At 43.7% G+C, this 20,912-nt stretch overlaps 1 protein-coding gene across 1 annotated transcript in view; it reads right to left on the bottom strand.

The window, feature by feature from the left end:
- LOC140723680 (uncharacterized) overlaps positions 1-19,314 on the bottom strand; it is a 39,842-nt gene extending 20,528 nt beyond the window's left edge. Inside the window, exons 1-2 of the mRNA XM_073038243.1 lie at positions 19,117-19,314; positions 17,359-18,277 (exon numbers count right to left, since the gene is read on the bottom strand). Of these exons, the coding sequence (XP_072894344.1) occupies positions 17,359-17,971 (613 nt within the window). The 5' untranslated portion in view covers positions 17,972-18,277; positions 19,117-19,314. The remainder of the gene's footprint in view (positions 1-17,358; positions 18,278-19,116) is intronic.
- Between the last annotated feature and the right edge of the window lie 1,598 nt (positions 19,315-20,912).

The following is a 20,912-nucleotide window of genomic DNA, read 5'->3' as shown; positions in this document are numbered from 1 at the left end:
ATCACTGCCTCCTAAGGATTCCTTTAGATTAAGCTCCGGAATAAGAGCAGGATTACTACACAGCACCCAATCGAAGATAGCCCTTAACCGAGTAGGCCTACATACAAGCTGTCCTAACCAACCTGATTTTCCCAATCCCCCTGCATATTGATGTCCCACGATACAATTGTGACATTACCCCTAATACATGGCTTTTCCAGCTCAATTATGTGAGTTAACTTAAAGTCACTCCCATAACTTAATAAAGTGTTTACGTTAAAACTATCAACGCCCGAAGTTTGTAAAGAAGTCTGTATTTGATTTATTTAGACCTTATTTGCTACACACTGAAATAGTATGTGTGTAACCGTTTCATAATTACAAAACATACACGTCGCAAAATGATGTTTTCCAACCAGACATAAAGCATAATTAAGCAGAGGATAGATAATTCCGCGTCCGTTACTTGTTTTAACCCCTTTTTCTATTGTCCCAATAGGGTAATGTATTCTGCAAAGGTCTCTGCCATTAAGTCCATTATCTTACAAGTTACAAAATCTTACTGATTTGTTAAGTGGAATGTTTATACCCACAGTTGATTTTTAACAGATTTTGTTACTAAACAGTCAACCCCATCATTTCCCTCAACAGCGCGATGTGCAGGGCCCATAAGGTGCAGACATATAAACCAAACTTTCAATATGAAATAGTGTTTGATGAGTTTCCAACAGTCAATCTGACCGACTGCTAGAATGACCTATTTTAAGGTTCATAAAAACAGAAAAGGAATCTGAGCCAATTACAAGTTTGTAAGGACAAATTTTCTCCACCCACTGTAAACCTAAAATGATGGCAAACAATTCTGCTTCAGATACCGAACAATGACTGGTAAGTTATTTCTTTGCTGTTACCTGCAACTGAGGCAGAAAAATGAGCCACAACAGCATTTCCTATTAAGTTACTTTTTGATCCATGTGTAAAAATAGTTAACATATGATAATAATTTCCATTAATATACTGCTGAACAAACAGACTCTCAGGCAGCACAGAATCCTTAGAATTTATTAAATCGTGTATCCTAACGACAATTGGAAAAAAAAAGTGGTTCTAGCGAGAAATATCTTGCATATTTCATAATCCATATTGCATAATCCAATGCACCCATATTCCCAGCATGATAAGAACCCAGGCACCTAAAATTTAAAACACTCTTTGAGCGATGTTCACAACAGACCTCCAACACACCTTTAACATTTCTTTGTCTCCTCCAATTAATCTACTATGTTAGCATCAACTTCGACCTCTGTAATTGTAAGAACAATTGTCCCATTTCAACCAGTAAAGCCGAGGAAGGGGGCGACCTAACTGCACCACAGCACAATCTGAAAGCCTGTGCTTGTAGCACACCAAGAGATGTTAAATTTGAAGATGAAGCTGATTCAGTCATAATCAAGTACAGATCGAACTAAACAAATATAAACGGTCAACAAATATTTCCGTGTTGCACCCGAAGAATACCGATATAAATATCTGGAGATATTTAATGCTCCTTTACATTGATCAATTATTTTACTGATATGGTGCTTCCATATCTGCTTATTATCCATGTTGTTCGGCAGTTGCCGCCGATTGAACGCGGTGCCCGACGGGAGTTCTAGTTCTAGTAAAGCATGTTTTTTGTGCTTTATGTGTAGCAGTTTCTATTAAGAACAATTTATGTCATTTATCACCCTTTACATTACCCTACAATGGCATCATAACAATGGGGCCTGTGGTGGCGGAGGGGGGAATCTGTCACCTTCAGTTCTGGGATCAGTACACAGTCACTATCCAATTTCCTTCTGACTCTAGTCCTTGAGTCCCAGCTAGTCCTGCCTTTCTCGATTAATCACGAACTTTCTGTGGCGGCTGTCCATAGATGCGCACAGTACTCCAAATGTGATCTCCAAAACATAGAACAATGCAGCAGGGAACAGTCCCTTCTGCTCACTGTGTTCTTCTGAACCAATTGAACTGGTCATTTCCTGCCTTACTAAACCAATCCCTTCAGTCTATGCAAGGTCCACATCCCTCCATTCTCCACACATTGAGATGGCATCCGATAGCCCCCATTGCATCTGCCTCCACCTCTACCCCTGGTATTCAGTCCAGTCAATCACCACTATGGGTATGAGAAAATAACTTGCAACGTACATCTCCTTTAAACATTCTGAGTCAGCTTTAACATCACTCTCTTATGTAAGTTGTTCTTTTTACAGCAGCTGTCAGGAAATTACACTAAATTACAGAATAAATTACACTAAATTACAGAATAAATTGTGCAAAAAAGGACTAACAAGGTAGTGCTCCCCCTTTCACCATGAATACATGCCCTCTGGTATTAGACTTTTCACCCAAGGGATAAACACCGGCTGTCCAATAAACCTGCAGCACATAACTCCTTTAAACATGCTGTGTCATGTTTAACATTAACGTCTAATAACATTTGCTTTTTACAGCAGCAGTCAGGAAAATATACAGATTACACTAAATTACAAAATAAACTAACAGTGCAAGAAAGGACTAATGAGACCCTGTTCTCCCTTACACCCGGAGCACGTGTCCTCTGGTATTGGACATTTCATCCTCAGGCTGTCCACCCTCTCTGTTCCTCTGACGCACTGACTCTCCCACGTGCACCTGGATTATCCTGGAGCAAATATCATTTTCAGAATTTCTCCAAATGACTGCCTAACATTTAAATAATGGAAAAAAAACAATTTTCACCGTTCAAAGTGAAATTATTATTACAGTTTGTATAAAAGAAACATCCTTGATATGTGTTATTCTCGCTATTGGATTTCACTTTAGATTATGAGGACACTTAGTGCTCGTTTATTGTCATTTAGTAATGCATGCATTAAGAAACGATACAATGTTCCTCCAGTATGATCACACAAAAACACAAGGCAGACCAAGACTAACTGACAAAAAATACATAATTATAACAATAGTTACAACAGTGCAAAGCAATACCGTAATTTGATAAGCGCAGATCATGGATACGGTAAAAATAAAAGTCTCAAACTCCTCGATAGCCCATCATCTCACGTAGACGGTAGAAGGAAGAAAAACTCTTCCTGCCATGAACCTCCAGCGCTGCAAAATGTCCGGATGCAGCCTCTGGAAGCATCCGACCACAGCCAACTCTGAGTCCGTCCGAAAACCTCGGGCCTCCGACACCGAGTACCGTCTCTGCCGAGCGCTTCGACCCCGGCCCCCGCCGCCAAGCAACAGGCAAAGCCGAAGATTCGGGGCCTTTCTCTCCGGAGATTTTTCGATCGCACAGTAGCAGCGGCAGCGAAACAGGCATGTCAGAAATTTCACCGGATGTTCCTCGGTGTTTCCCACGTCCGTCCCCATCAAATCAGGATTGTTCACTGCCTCCTACTTAACAGATAACAGATATTCATTCTGGAGTGGCCGCGCGCGCTGCCGTCGCGCCGCCATCTCCACTTGGTACAATCTGTAGGGTTTTGGGGGTAATTTAGTTTTCATTAGAACAAAGAAGCAGCGAGGGATTTAGTTCTCAATTCTCTACACCAAATTCCAGACCAGTTAGTGGCGGCAACGTCCATTAATTTGGAGTGTCAACCACCATGCATTCAAAGCCCACCCTGTTTATATTCATGTTAGCCAATCATTCAAGGCGAAGGCGGAAACTGGTGTGTTTGACTTTGGATTATCCAACCAGCACCAGACTAGAACTCCCGCTGCCTTGTGGGAAAGTCGGTCTGTGAGGTTGGTGGGCGGGAATATGGATAGATGGACATATTCACAGACCAATGGATGACCGGCATTTCAGAGTAGTTCGTTGACTGACATCTGGCTAGTCCAGGACAGTGGTTTGCCCCTTCCCAGAAACACACTATCCTAATATCCCAGACTTGCTGGTCAATGGGACAGTCGGCCCCGGAATAAAAACTGAGAGATCAGGCGGTGAATGTGAGGAGTTGGCCTCCGGACTGGAGAAATTGTGGCCGCGTCCGGCTTGTGCTCAGGACGCAGCTTTATTAATAAAATGAAGCACCGAGGGGACAGAATATTTCACCGCCCTAATTATCTGTCCCCTGAATTTTGACTGAGTCAGCTCGTAAATAAATGTGTTTGTGCAGCAGCTGAAATCACAGATTTTTTGGAGACTGTGGATTTGGAGTTGTGACGTGTTTTAATTTCCAATACGTTTATAACCTCTGTCCTTTGCCCTTTCAACGGATGGACATAGATTTTGTGGTGCGCTCTTATTCGGGGATGTGTGTTGTTGAATATGGGATTGCACTCGAATCAGCGTATGCCAGCCGGTTTAGATTTACACAAGAATTCCGGGTTGCGTGCAAGTGTTTAATATCGAGTCAGCCGTTTTGTGTACTGTTTGAAAATGATTCTTTGGGATTAGCTAATGTGCATGTGGAGTTTTCAGCGGGTTGGTCTGCAAAATGATTATGGAGTGCGCTCCTGTTTAGGGATGCGCGCACATATGGGGGTGCTCACGGGATTAGTGTTACAGCCAGATTCGGGTACGTCAGCCGGTCTGGAGTTGCAAATTAGGTTTCGATTGAGTAAAGACAGCCATTTTCTGAACTATTTGAACTGATTTCGACTGTTCGGTAACCCATTATGCATGCGGGAATGCACACTGATTTGTGGATTGCGTAGATTTACGGCAGCCTTGGCAAATAGGGGGATGCCCACTGATTTGGTGTTACTCGTTAAATTAGGAGTGATAGGTCAACATAGGGATTTTTTTCGGATTTCGGGGTTGTGGTATCTGCGGATTTGGAGTTGTGACGTATCTCAAGGTCGTTTCATTTATAGATACTTCCGTTATCAATGCACTGAATATCTTGCTCAGAAATAATCTAATGTGCACGTCGAGGTGTCAGAGTGTTTGGGACGGACGGATTTGGTGTTGCATGAGAATTTGGGGGAGCACGAGGGGTGAAAATGTCTGTGGATTTGGGTGTACACACTGATTTGCGGGTTGCTTGCGGATTTGGAGGGGCGCCCAGATTTGGGGTGAACATGCTTTTGAGAATGCGTCGGCCAAAATGGGATGCACAGTAATTTGCAGGTGTGCACAGGGTTAGTGGTATGTAGGCCACATACGGGGTACACACTGACTTGTGGATGAGCGCAGATCGGGTTGTGTTGTCGAATATTGTGGTTCACTTGGATTGGGTGTCCATTTAGAATTGGTTGTGAATGAGCGGGTTGACTATTTAATTACAGAAGCTGTTAAAGATTCAACTCCAGATAAAGACCTTCCACTTTGCAAATCAGAACCTGTTTCAGGGTTTGCAGGGTTAAGAATTAGGGGCTTATGGTAAATCTAGTGGGACATTGGGCACAAGGGGAGACACATTTACAGAATATTTTAGGGTGAAGGTGATCAAGTATATAGAAATGAAAAGCAGATTTCATTACAATCTTTCATTTCAGTTATGGGAATTAGTTTAATTTAACTCTCTGCATCGGGTTTCACTTGGTGCAATGTATAGGATTTTTGGGTGTAATTTAGTTTTCATTATAAAAAAGAACCAGAGAGGGTTTTATTTCCCAATTCTCTACACCATATTCCAGTCCCGTTAGTGGCGGGAATGTGCATTAATTTGGAGTGACAACCACCATGTATTCAAAGCCCCCCCCCCCCCCCCACCGTATTTATATTCACTTTAGCCAGTCATTCAAGGGGAAGGCGGAAACTGGTCTGTTTGACTTTGGATTAGCCAACCAGAATCAGACTAGAATTCCTGCTGTCTGTGTCTCCGGGTCAAAGTCGGTCTGTGCGGTTGGTGGGCGGGAATAGGGATAGATGGACATATTCACAGACTAATGGGTGGCTGGCATTTCAGAGAAGTTCGTTGACTGACATCTGGCGAGTCCAGGACAGTGCCCCTTCCCAGAAACACACTATCCTAATGTCCCAGACCTGCCGGTCGATGGGACAGTCGGCCCCGGAATAACTACTGGTAGATCAGGCGGTGAATGTGAGGAGTTGGCCTCCGGACTGGAGAAATTGTGGCCGCCTCCGACTTGTGCTCAGGACGTAGTTTTATTAATAAAATGAGGCACCGAGGGGAGAGAATATTTCACCGCCCTCATTATCTGTTCCCTGAATTTTGACTGAGTCACCGCGTAAATAAATGTGTTTGTGCAGCAGCTGAAATTACTCAGCAAAACTGCGACGTAGTGAAAGATCAATTCAGAATCATTGAAACTGAATCCTTCCCCTGAGACCTGATAATATATGAAATTTACAACCTGTGTCATCCACAGGAGGATGAAGCTGCCGGAGAGGGTGAAGAGTAAAACCACAGACCTCCTCCTGCTCTCCATCTCCGGGTCACTGCGGTTCTCCCCCTTGCTCTGACCCTTCAGCCCCTTACGGACCCGACTGGCCACTAAAATGTGCCTGACTGTCAGAGCGTTGAGCAGCAGTATCCCAGCGAAAGGGAGGAACGAAGTTAAAACCGTATCGAGCCAGTCATATGCTACCCACCAGGGGTCAGTGAAATAATTGTCCTTGGTATAACACAACCACGGAACATTGTCGATTATCACTCTGGGTTCCCGTGTGAAGTATCGGGGAACGTTTCTCAGACAGGACAGAACGCCGGTTGTTGTTAGAACCACAGCCGCAGTTTTCCCGGTGCAATATTTTGTTTTCAGCTTCTGGCAGCAAATGGCGACAAACCGGTCAAAGGTGAAAGTGACGGTGAACCAGACAGAACAGTGTGTGGCTGTGTATCTCAGTACATCGATAACACTGCACACAGGGGTGATGCTCAGAAAACTCCACCGGAAGTAATACTGTCTGATTCGAATCAAAATGACCTCGGTGACAACAGTTAGTAGATCGGCCGCTGCCATGGCCACCAGGTAGCGGGTGGTGCAGGTAGAGAGGCCGCACTTCCCCCGAGACAGGATCACAATCGCCACTAAATTCACTGCATGTTGTGGGGGGGGGGAGAGGGTGAGGGAGACGGGGAGAGGGGAGGGAAGGGGAGGGGAGGGCGAGGGGGACGGGGGGGGAGAGAGAGAGAGAGAGAGAGAGAGAGAGAGAGAGAGAGAGAGAGAGAGAGAGAGAGAGAGAGAGAGAGAGAGAGAGAGATAACAGACAGAGGGCATTACTGAACCCATTCTTCAAGGGATCGGGTTTCAGCTAAAGATCAGGAGTGCTCGAGACTGTGAACGGCTGCTGATCTAACTTGAGACACTGGTCACACTGTCTCTGACCTGCCTTCTTCAGTGTGGTGATAAGACAATGTGTGGACAATCGTCGACGATAAAAGCGATCTGCAAAACAACAAAGATCGGTGCTGATACCGATTCCAGTAACTAACGTGACCGGTTTCACTGATTTAACCGTGACTGACCAGGCCCCTGGAAACTCAGCATCTGATGGAGCCGAGAAATGATACGGAGGGAAGCAACGCACAAAAAGTACTGGAGGGACTCAGCAGCTCAGGCAGCATCCATGGAATTGGACAAACTTCGGTTCTGGGCCGAGACTTTTCTACAGGACGAAGCGGTGCCCCAGTTTAGGACGGGTCTCAGAGGGAAAGCAGGAACAACTCAGTAACCTGAGGCTGAGCGGCTCCGTTAATGGATTAATTCTACAGCGCAGATCAATTCGATAACTCTCGTCAGCAGATCCGCGGACACTGGTTCAGATGATCAGACCCAATTATTAACACGTACAACAAGCTGGAGGAGCTCAGCAGGTCGGACAGCATCCGTGGAAACGCGTCTCGGCCCGAAACGTTGACTGCTCGTTTCCACGGATGCTGTCCGACCTGCTGAGTTCATCCAGCTTGCTGTACGTGTTGCTTTGACCCCAGCTGTGTACTTTGTGTTTACAGACCCAGTTATTGACCGACAGGCAGTGAGATCCGACTGTGACAAACTCCACAGGGAGACGTGAAACACAGGACCAGGGTTTCTCTCTGGTCAATAACTCAGAAACAGTGAACTTTACAATGTAAACCCCTCTCAGTCACAGCTTGCGGGAGAGCTGCCTGTCCCCACACTGGGACAACTCCGGACAAGGTGTCATTGAAGGCAAGATCCCGTGAGTTGGATGAGAGACAAGAGTTTAGTTCCACTTGTTATTAAATATGAAATATCAGAGTGTTGAACTGACAGGATCGATATCTCTGACGGATACTTGTACAACGATCATCAAGTTAGAAGCTTGTCAAATGATCATAAACAGATTCACATGGTTAACACACAGAAATGACAAACATGAATTGCTCTGCTCACTCACCAGGAACTCCAATGACGGCGATGAACACGTACAATATTTTCTCCACATTAATGTACCTATCCCACATAGCAGGCATTTTCTCTGTCCAGTGACCTGTCCCCACTGTGCTACAGGCGATCTCTCGGAATGAAATGTTAAGGCAGCACATGCCTGCGGTTTTTAATACCATTTAGCGAATCCACAGGGACACATTTCAACAGATTTAAAAATAGCTGTTTTAAAATTATTTACAAACCAATTATGTCAGGCAGGTACAATCCCCGTGGTGACAGATTGCGATTAAATAATTAACTAGTGCAATGTTTGGAATGTTTGTGTGAATTAGTTTGTCCCAACAAAGGTGACTGAACCTTCAGTAGTTTCTCATCAATTCAATGTGCTCCCACTGTAAATATGTATTTCAATGGAGCCAATTGAGACACAGAATATTGAAATAAATTGTGTCATTGCAGCTTGTAAAATTGTATTGAATCGCCTACTGTTACCATTCTCCTCGAGAGTATAAACACTTGGATTAGTTTGTGTTTGGGGGACTCCAACGAGGGGGTCGCCAAGAAAGGATCTGCTTGTGATGGTGAATAAACACTTTCACATCCACAAAACCCGCCAACATCTTCACTGACTTAGTCACAGTCAGAACATTTCGGTTCGGTCCAGGACCCACCCTTAACCCTAATACATGGCCATAAAGTCTAGTAGGGGGTTGAGTATGTTTCAATCATATCACCACGTATGTGTTAAAGAACACGGCGGAGCGCTGGACAGGCGGATAAGAAAGTGTGTAGCGTGTCTCTGTGTCTCTGTGCATCGACCCATTGTCTCTGCCTGACCCTGCCTGACTATACACGTATCCACAGACCTCAAGTTCAATTTATCCCCTCGATTCAGTCCCGTATCTTCTCTTTCCCAAAGTGTTGCATTGAACGTGGCCATGTTTAGGGTGGTTCAAGAGTCTCTGGCATTCCAAATAAAGTTTACGGGGCGGATTCCTACTTTAGTTTCTACAAGCGGTCCAGCTGCACCATCCAACCACGTGGTGAACACACATTCAACGTGGACTCCCCATAGGTAACTCTGGATACAAGCGGTGGCTTTTCATCAGCATCATAGGCTATGCATTATACGTAACACAGTTGTCCTTCCAGGGGCAATGGGCCATTGTTACATCCTGACAAATCCCAACCCACCTGGGCTGTGGGCAATCAATGGCAAAATAAACTTTGTCTCCAGAATTGCATCATTTCTTTGGGGATCCAGTACTCATAACAGTGGGAACGTAAGTGTTCCAACCACGTGTTTGCTAACCCAGCCATTAGGCGGCGCTGTTGAGCTCGGTGGCAGGTCATCCTGATCAGCACCCCGTCTCCCTTCATTCTACCACTGCAAACCTTGTTCTGTGATAGGGTCGTTTTACAACCCTGTTTCCCCTTACCCTCCTCTGTACCTTTCTCCCTCACTCCCTTTTCCCTCGTTCACATCATCCTTCAGAGAGCCCATGCTTCAGAATGTGTGGGATTTGAATGGATCAATCATTTCACACACCCTTCTGCTCTCCTCGGTACTGTGCGATACCAAGTTCCTCGGCCAGTTCCTACTCTGTCACGGAGTCAAATTCTGCGTATCCAAAGTAGGACCCAAAACACTCAATAAAACCGGCCACAACCTCGTCACAGATATAGAAGGTTCCTTCCTTTCCAGTGTCTGCAGTTATTCAAAATCTCCACTGTCACCTCTATTAGTCCAACAGCTTCTAATGGTGCCTTCTGTAAATCACCCCGTGTCCCCTGGGCGGGTGCCTGTTCCTCCGGCAGGGCTGAAGGGAAAGCTGAAGTTAGACAGAGAAGGGTTAGCTTCCCTTCCTCCGTGCTGAATGCATCAGGAAAGTTTCCGAGAATCATCTCTCATTCGCAGCTCCAGCACTCAACTGGGCCACGTCAAAGGGACAGAATACCGTGTCACACACGCCCCACACCCCCGGCTCCGGTGTGTCCTGCAGTCCCTCCATTACTACAGGCGCCATTGGGGCACTGAGTGTTGAAGGTTCCACCCACTCTCGGAAAAACCTGCTGGGAGGCGGGCCACTTCCCCAATAATCCTGGCTTTTATACTGTTAGTCCCGGAGTGCAGGGACAAAGGATGGCAGACGTGGCTGTTCCTCATGGAGATCGACTGTAGTGGGTTCCCGGCACGGCCAGCATGGAGGTTGCTGTCTGTGCTGGGCCTTGATGAAAAGAGCAAGAAGCAAGCAGCTGGCAGGATGGGGGAGGAAGCAGAAAGAGCCCCTGACCGGGTATGGAGCTGGAGAGAGGGGTTGATCTGGAGGTCAGGAACAGATGGGCAGTGACTTGGCCCTCACTTCTGATCCACCAACTGGACAGTGTAGTGGTTAAGGGTTGAAACACTCTATGAAGGTTGGGCATTACCTAACCGTATCTGCCCCTGGCCAAAGGCTACGATTACCTCATCAGGTGACTGAAGAGAGCAACCCGGTGTGTGATACAAGCGTCTCTTCATACGCTAAATCACCCCAATCTGCATCACCATCATCGTCAGTCCTCGCACATATCACTCCTCTCCGAGCTGAGAGTTCACTTTGCAGATTTTCCATCTGTTTTAAACACTTGCGATCAGCGCAGCCTTTCCTCTCAGCTGCCGATTTCTTCATGACATTCACAACAGCTGTAAATCCCGACCCTGACTTTTCCTTTCTCTAATTCTGTATCCGCCTGTTTATACTCTTCTTCAGTTTTCTCATGTTCTCTTGTTAACGCTTCACACTGAGCCTGAAACTGACTCATGTGGATCAAATTCACCTGATCCTGCTCCGTCAGAATTTCTAACTCTTCCCTACACTTACACAATTCCTCTGTCAGTTTCAGTTTTTTCTCTCTTCACTTCCATTAGATCATCCAACAAACATCACATTATAACATTTTTAATCCCTTATAATTTCTTTAATTTATTTTCATATTTTCCTGAATTCTTCCTCCAGAGTCCCTGACCCTCGACTCTCAAACTTTCCTAATAGCTCCTCATAATCTGACCATTTCCTTCATAATTAACCATGGAAGTAATCTCTGAAATCCTCTGAATCCCTGGGTTCTTCCTGTCCTTTCTCGTTCACAGTTTAATATCCTAACCTACTGTGTGGTTCAACTCGACACTAGGGTCCCAGACCACTTTTGTGTCTTTTCGAGTGCACCCCAGGGCGCGAAAATATGTTCACCGTTCATCAACTGAGATCAGTTTGGAAACTCACCAGGCAACTCTTAATTAATCAAATTCAAGTTCAATTTAATCAAATTCCTGCACAAACAACAAAGTAACTATGTTGATCTCTGGCCAAAAACTTAAAACATGAATTCCACTGTTCCCTCTGCAGTAATGCACACCCTGGCCACTTCTCAAATTCGCAACACTGAAACAGGGGATCCCATTTTGTCCAAACGATCGATCATTTCTTCTCCTGTCCCTTCCATGGGGTTTCTTCCTTGTGAGGGCTAGTCTCAGGAGTTATCACAGCTTTGTATTTGGAACTCTTGTTAAGAAACTCTGATAAGAAACTCTTATCAGTTCAGAGGATGCATGTAATTCTTGTTGGCTGAAGTTCATTAGGTTGTTGATTGACAGATTTCCACTGGATGTAGTCCAAAGGCTACACAACGTCTTGCCAAAGGTGACTTCTTTTGATCTCTTCAGCTCTGGTTCAGACACTCGGCAGAAATATTGAGATTCCTTCTGCAAACCTGCCACTGTACATAATAAACACCTTATCTCAGAGTGACTTCAGGTTCAGAGATAACGAGATTCCTTCTGCAAACCTGCCACTGTTCATAATACACACCTTATCTCAGAGTGACTTCAGGTTCAGAGATAACGAGATTCCTTCTGCAAACCTGCCACTGTACATAATAAACACCTTATCTCAGAGTGACTTCAGGTTCAGAGATAACGAGATTCCTTCTGCAAACCTGCCACTGTACATAATACACAGCTTATCTCAGAGTGACTTCAGTTTCAGAGATAACGAGATTCCTTCTGCAAACCTGCCACTGTACATAATACACAGCTTATCTCAGAGTGACTTCAGGTTCAGAGATAACGAGATTCCTTCTGCAAACCTGCCACTGTACATAATACACACCTTATCTCAGAGTGACTTCAGGTTCAGAGATAACGAGATTCCTTCTGCAAACCTGCCACTGTACATAATACACACCTTATTTCAGAGTGACTTTAGGTTCAGAGATAACGAGATTACTTCTGCAAACCTGACAGTGTACATAATACATGGTTTATGTGAGAGTGATTTCAGGCTTAGAATGGGAACACCAGAAACTTCTGGTGTTCAGTTGATCTGATTAGATTATCCCATAGCAATCAGTTCATCAATCAGTTCACAAAATGGGGGTTACAGAGCAGCTTCACAAAATGGCAGCCTCTATTCCTTCGACCTCATGGCAAAAACACAGACAATTGTTCACTCTCCTTCCACTGTCATTGACCCATTAACGTTTGATTTTTTTTTTTTGCATATGTTAATTCCTTCCTGACCCACAGTGGTGTGTTTTAGTGCAGAGCAGATGGGATGCTCCTCCGGTCAGATGTGGGAATTCTGGATATCTAACAGTTTCCCTCATGATTATTTGTTTGAAGTGCACCTAATCACAGCGCCTGATGACTGGTTCAGGGAGTTGGATGTACTCAGGATCATTCGGCAGCCTGAAGGTACTATCAATGAGACATCTGAAGAGATGGCCACACCCAGAGTACAAGCTTTGGATAGGAGAAGCGTGACCACCAGCAGAGGTAAGGGTCATTAGGAAGACCATTAGGTCATTAGGATGCCCAAATTACTGAATCCGAAATTCATAAACCTATTTTTTCAATGCAATCTGGTAAGGCTCCGGGACTTTATGGTTATCCTGTAGAATATTATAAAAAATTTGGAAAATTGCTTTCTCCATATATGTTGGAGATGCTTAAAGATTCTTTTGTGAAAAGCGATTAACCCTCTACTTTTTATGAGGCTTCTATTTCTTTCATCCTCAAAAAGGATAAAGATCCTATTGCCTGTGCTCATACAGACCTATTTCATTATTGAATGTTGATGCTAAGATTCTGTCAAAGATAATGGCCAATCGGTTGGAGAGTTTGTGGGTAAAATCATTTTTGAAGCTCAAACAGGCTTTATAAAGGTCGTTATTCTTTTTCAAATGTTCGGAGACTATTTAACATTATATATTCGCCCGCTTCTAAATCTCCACAATGCGTTGAATCTTTGGATGCTGAAAAGGAAATTGATCGAGTTGAATGGAAATATTTACTTAATGTCTTAGAAACATTTGGTTATGGTATTAATTTTAATAATTGGATTAAAATCATATATAAATCTCCTATTGCTACTGTTGTCATTAATAACTGTAGGTCTATTTTTCAGCTATCAGGGGATTTTGATGGGATTGGTTCTATTATTCTATCTTTTATTTGGGATAATAAAAGACCAAGAATTAGTAAATGTCATTTACAGAAGTTGAAAAAGGACGGAGGTCTCGCTTTGCCTAATCTAAGAATTTATTATTGGGGTGTTAATTTGCGATATGTGTCCTTTTGCTTATATTAGGGTGATAGGAATGATCGGCCAATTTGGGTAAACCTGGAACTGAGAGCTGCGAAACAGTTTTATTTAACTCCGTTATTAGGAGTTGCTCTACCTATACAATTAGCTAAAGTTGCTAATTTAAAACCTATATCCTGTGGTTAAGCACACTTTGCAAATTTGGCTCCATGTCCACAATTTTTTTAATCTTAAAAAATTTAAACTTTGTAGTTTATTTTATCGTAATCACTTTTTTAAACCTTCCTGGAGCAATCCAATTTATTTTTACTTTGGAAAAATAAAGGTATTACTTCCTCTTTAGATTTATTTAAAGAAGGCAGAATGATGTCTTTTGAACAATTAGTCGATAAATATTCTCTCTCATATTCATACTTTTTACAATACCTTCAAGTTAGATATTGTTTCAGAAATTCAAAAATATTTAAGTAATTTTCCTTACATATTGGAGGCTGACTTATTAGAGACTATTATGAATAAGAACCCTTCGAAGAAAGGTTCTATTGGAAGAATTTATAATTTATTATTACAATGGGATAAGCGTCCTTTACTTAAGATTAAACAAGATTGGGAGAAGGAACTCAGTTTGACGTTGATATGGGAGAATTGGACACGGATTCTGAAGCTGGTTAACTCTTCTTCGATCTGTGCTAGCCATTCACTGATTCAAATTAAAATTGTACATCGTTACCATTTGTCGAAGGAGAGACTTTCTTAAATATTTCCCAAAGTTGACAAGTATTGTGATAGATGTAAAACTGAGAGAGTTACACTGACACATATGTTCTGGTCAAGTTCTATATTAAAATAGTTTTGGAAGTCAGTCTTTTCGATAATTTCTAAAGCACTCAGAATCAAATTACAACCTAATAAATTGACTGTGCTTCCATTTAAGCAAGATTGTTCTCCTTGCTAAAAGAGAGGTAAAAACTAAACCCTGTAGGTTAGAAGTATTTAAAGTTATATCTTCATCTGCAATAATACCAAACAAGGCAGTAAAGGGATTTGGGTCAAATTGGACCCTAAAAATTTGTGAGAAGGTATGGAATACTTCCCGCCAAATCTTTTCAATTTTAGGGCAAATCCAAAACATATGAATTAAAGAGGCATCAGCAGAGTTACATTTATTACAAAGTGGCGAAACATTCGGATAAAAACTGGACAGCTTCTTAGTCTACCCCTCCTACACATCTTCAATGGCTACGTGATATTATGTCTGATTTAAATTTAGAAAAGATCCGCTGCTCAGTCTTAAATTCGAAACAATCTTTTTATGATATTTGGGCACCTTTCCTAAATAACTTTTCCAATTTATAAAGTTTAACAGTGCACAGACTTTTATGTATATTTTTATCTTCTCTTCTTAAGCGAATATGTTTTCTTTTCTAATTTATTGATTATCATCCATCAGTTTTTTCCCTTTGGTAGTTGGTAGGGGGTTGACTTTTTTATATATATTTTTTTATGATGTATTACCTATCTTTAAATTTTTGATTACAGAGTGGTATACCTTTATGTGATATGCTATAACATTTTGATCAATTTTATCACAATATATGAATGTACACAAGTTATGTTGAGATGTATCAATGTATTGCACTCTGTAAATCATTCTTTTCTTCTGAATAAAAATATTGTAAAAAGAAAGAAAAGAAGTTGACTGTGCTTTTTGGAATAATTCCTCAAAATATCCATGGTATTTCTGTGTCTGACCAACATGCTATTGCGTTTGTTACATTAACAGCTGGGAGGGCCATCTTGTTGAAATGGAAGGACATATCAGCTCTTACTTTGTCACAACGGGTCTCTCAAGTGATGCTGTGTCTTAGCTTGGAGAATGTTAGAAGTCGAACCTTTGAACCTTTATTTGATTTTGAGAAGAGATGGGGCTCATTTGCTCGTTATTATCATTTCAGTTAGCTGATAGATTTCCTCCACTATCTAAGTGTAATTATTTTTTGATATATCTTTCTTTCTTGTTGGCGGTTTGATGTTTATTTTTAGAAGCTTTCTGTATGACGCCTGGCTCCGGGGTTATACCCCCAATGGGTTTCTTTTCTCTCTCACATTTCTTGCTTAGTAGGGATTTTTAATTCACAAAAATGTTCAATCTTTAAGATAATTTGTTTTGAGGGATTGTGAGTGTTGTTACTTCAATGTACCTGTGTTATTTTTAATAATAATAATAATAATAATAATAATAATAATAATAATAATAATAATAATAATAATAATAATAATAATAATAATAATATTTGAACAGAAACATCTGAAGAGGTGGCCACACCCAGAGTACAAGCTTCGGATAGGAGAAGCGTGACCACCAGCAGAGGTAAGGGTCATTAGGGAGACAGTGCGGGGCTGTCCTGTGGGCATTCTCCTCAGCAGAACACCTTGTTGGATACTGCTGGGTGGGTGGTGGTTGACCCATTGGGGCACGGCAGCAACAGAAAGGCCGGTAGCACTGTCGGCTCTGATGCTCAACAGGGAAGTGTAAATTCATGCCTTGCGGTAGTTATAGGAGATGATAGTCAGGGGAGAGAAAGGAGATTCTGTCAATGTGGTCAGAATTTAAATGAGAACTGATTTCGGTGTCACAGATCCAAACCATTAAACTCCAGTCCCATTAAACGGGAACATTAGCTGAGGAATACCTCCCACATCCAGTGACCAGAGTGCAGAACTGGGTTTGATAAACAGCAGCAATAATTACCAAGTTCGGCACCAACAGTCACTTTTGAACTTGATTCAGTAACTGTGATGGTGAAATATCCAGCCTGTAGCCTGTCGCCTGGTTAAACAGTTTCCCCAGTGTGAACTCGGTAGTGTGTCACAAGGTGGGATGACTGAGAGAATCTCTTCCCACATTGGGAGCAGGAGAATGGCCTCTCCCCAGTGTGGACTCGTCGGTGTGTCTGTAAGTCGGATGACTGACTGAATCTCTTTCCACATTCAGAGCAGGTGTACGGCCTCTCCCCAGTGTGAATACGCTGATGTATCATCAGTTGAGATGACTGAGTAAATCCCCTTCCACAGTCTGAGCAGGTGAACGGTCTGTCCCCAGTGTGAACTCGCTGATGCACCTTCAGTTGATATGACCGAATGAACCCTTTCCCACAGTCTGAGCAGGTGAATGGCCTCTCTCCAGTGTGAATTCGCTGATGTGTCTTCAGTTCAACTGATCGAATAAAGGACTTCCCACAGTCTGAGCAGGTGAATGGTCTCTCTCCGGTGTGGACTCGCTGGTGCACCTGTAGGTCAGATAAATGAGTGAATCTCTTCCCACATTCCGAGCAGGAAAATGGCCTCTCCCCAGTGTGAATTCGCTGATGTACCATCACTTGAGATGACCGAGTAAATGCCTTCCCACAGTCTGAACAGGTGAACGGCCTCTCTCCAGTATGAACTCGCCGGTGGGCCTGTAGCCTGGATGAGTCAATGAATTTCTTCCCACAGTCTGAGCATGTGAATGGTCTCTCCCCAGTGTGAATTCGCTGATGTACCTTCAGTAAAGATGAATGAGTGAATCCTTTTCCACAGTCTGAGCAGGTGAACGGTCTCTCCCCTGTGTGAATTTGCTGATGCTCCTTCAGTACAGATGACTGAGTGAATCCTTTCCCACAGACTGAGCAGGTGAACGGCCTCTCCCCAGTGTGAATTCGCTGATGTACCTTCAGCTGAGATGACCGAATAAACCCTTTTCCACAGTCTGAACAGGTGAACGGCCTCTCCCCAGTGTGAGTTCGCTGATGTATCTTCAGTTCAGATGACCAAGTGAATCCCTTCCCACAGTCTGAACAGGTGAATGGCTTTTCCCCGGTGTGAACTGACTGGTGTCTCTGCAGTTGCGATGACTGAGTGAATCCCTTCCCACAGTCTGAGCAGGTGAACGGCTTCTCACCAGTGTGAACTCGCTGGTGTGTCAGTAGGCTGGATGACCGAGTGAATCCCTTCCCACAATCAGCGCAGGTGAACGACATCTTATCAGTGTGAACTCGCTGGTGTGCATGCAGGTCAGATGAGTGAGTGAAGAGTGAATCCCTTCCCACAGTTCTTTGCCAATTCATAAGTCAAATGTCAGATGTAGTAAACCCCTTGCACAATCAATGTAGTTGAAGAACTGATCTCAGGTGAACAAATGCTGGTGTGTTCTCAGCTCCCCAGTTCCAGTGGATTTCAGTGAGTTACAACAGAAAACTTCATTTTAGACACAAAGCACTTTTCCAGCTGTGATGACATAATTCTTCATCTCCAAGGATCAACAGTGACACATAGTTAAATATCTAGTAACTCCTTTAATATCTGGGCAGAGACAGCAAACTGACAGGTTGTTCTGTTTAAAATTCCCGTACACAATTTTTGCCATTTCTAACCTGTAAAAAAGATTTACAAAAGACATCAATGAGTGAAAGTCATCATTCAGAGAAGTCTATGGTCATCCACTTTGTTAGAGGCAATGAGAGTGCAGACTGTTTTCTCAATGGAGAGGAAATAATGTTGAAGAGTACGAGAATATAAAAGCAAGGGTGTGTTGTTGAGTATTTATAAAGTGTGGCCTCACTTGGACTGTTGAGAGCAGATTCAGGCCCCTTAAGTAGAACAGATGTGCTTACATTGCAGAGCATTCAAAGGAAGTTTACAAAAATATTTCTGTAATTAAAGGGTTTGTCAGATGAAGAACATTTGATGGCTTGGGGCCTCTACTCACTGGAGTTCAGAATAATGAAGGGGCCCTCATTGAAATCTATCGAACATTGAAAAGTCTCGAAAGAGTGGATTGGAGAGTATGTTTACCAGAGTGGGGGAGTCTGAGACCAGAGGACACAGCCTCAAAATCGAGCTTTGTTCTTTCAGAATGGAGATGAGGAGGAATTTCTTTAACCGGAGTGTGGTGAATCTGTGGAATTTGTTGTTATGAGTTGCTCTGGAGGCCAAGTAATTGGGTATATTTTAGGGAAGAGGGTGATGGATTCTTGATTAGTCAGGGCAGGAAGGGATATGGGGAGAAGGCAGGAGAGTGGGGCTGAGAGGGAAATGGATCCGTTGTAATGAAATGGTGGAGCAGACTCGATGGGCCAAATGACCTCATTCTGCTCCTGTATCTGATTAATTTTCACAGCCAATATATTATGAGATAATTTTAGTCTCCTTTCTGATCTCTGACATCACACTGTTACAGCGAGGATCAACCCAAGTTGGGGGAAGAACTCACCTTCTAACTGTTCATGGTGCCGGCAACTGGTCTGTCCATCGAATTCCCCGACAGTCTTCCTGTCTGTGTGAGAATGGGACATTCAATCTGTGACTTGGCCCAGTCTGATTCCTTCCATTAGTATTATTCTCTGTCCCATATTATTCTGAGCTGCGCAGTAACTGAAATGCTCCCACACACAGAGCCTTTGTTGCTGCACAGCTGGTATTTTGTTGATGCCGTGCTGTTTTCAGGCTGTTTAAACATTTAACTTTCAGACAAATAGTCGGTCCATACGTTGTGAGAAAAATAAATTAGGGAAAACATTGGTATTATTTCAAGTTCTGGTCATGTACGACAGCACTACAAAGAGCATGTGATGTTACATGGCAAACCCTGGAGAGTTTCAAATTACTCTGCCCCTCCGCACAGGTGATTGACGGTGGAGAGCCCATCAGAGGGAATGCCAATGAACATGATGGGGAGGGCAGTCCTCGTTCTCATTGGAGTGTGGCATATTTGTGATGAGAACGCTACAGGTCACTTGATACCCAGGCCAAAGGTAATTGGTATCATTATGTACCCAAAGCGAATGGTACTAAACATGTTCTCACAGGTAGAAAGGTCCAGATCAAGATGGAACAAAGGTGATTTCCACAAGGACTAAAACTGATGTAAGGATTTTGTTTCCTTCTTTTCATGCAGTAAAAATTGACATTTTCATTGACTGGAAGGTCAGCTCCTCAGTGCTCGGTGGTGCCCGAGTGATCCATCTACTCCCCTTCCCTCCCCTTGCGATTCTAAATACGGCCTACGGACTAACGGGGAAAACGCTGGCCCTTTCATCCATGGCTGCCTCTTTACCCAGAAACCCCCACGAGGAAGAGACCCATCTATCCGCCACGGCTCCAGCACCTTCGCTCCTCAGCAGAAAGTTCCCCGGAGCCCTCGTAGAGAGAGAGGGAAAGGACTTGGACTGTCCCGGGGAGAGGAGGAAAGGTGTGTCCGGAGCTGACAGTAATTGGACTTCAGTCGCGGTTCGGACGCCGGTACCGATAATAATCCGCCCAGATCCCCGCTCCTACCTGCAGCCGAGTCTCCGAGCCTTTTGTCCACCGTGCGCACGCGCGAAACTCCCCGCAACCCTTACGCATGCGCATCTGATCGCCTGGTCACGGACGGCGATTTCTGGAACTGACAGGAGAAAGTCTGTAAATGCTGGAAATCCAAAGCGACTCACACAAAACGCTGTAGGAACTCAGCACCTCAGGCAGCATCCATAGAAAATTGTAAACAGTCGGCGTTTTTTGGCCGAAAGCCTTCTGCAGGGCAGAGAAGCACGGGGGAAGATGCCAGAATAAAAATGTGCTGGGGGAGGGGAGGAGGCGAGCTGGAAGCTGATGCCGGGTGGGTGGGGAAGGTCAAGAAAGGGTGGGCTGGAGAATAAAGAATCTGATAGGAGAGGAGGGTGGACCAGAGAGAGGGCAGGAGTATAGGCAGGGGAGAAGAAGTACAAGGTCAGAGTGGGGCATAGAGGAGGGTGACGGTAATTTGTTCTCAGTACATATTTCCCTATTCCCTCCTCTTTGTTGTCCCATGACAACAGACATCCAATATCATCAGGACTTACGAAGTGAATGATGTATTTAAGGCGATAATGCTTCAGAACTCAGGGCTTTCTTTCCCCTTTTACCCCGCCCATTCCACATGAGGACCCGGAACCCTGATGTCGCCTCCTTTTCAGGCTCCCGACTGAGCACGAGAATCGTAATCAGATTGTTGGTATTATTATTGCTCCAACGGTTATTCCATCATGT

Source organism: Hemitrygon akajei, unplaced genomic scaffold (genome assembly GCF_048418815.1).
Source record: "Hemitrygon akajei unplaced genomic scaffold, sHemAka1.3 Scf000125, whole genome shotgun sequence".
Taxonomy (NCBI): Eukaryota; Metazoa; Chordata; class Chondrichthyes; order Myliobatiformes; family Dasyatidae; genus Hemitrygon; species Hemitrygon akajei.
This window is presented reverse-complemented; position numbering and strand designations above follow the sequence as displayed.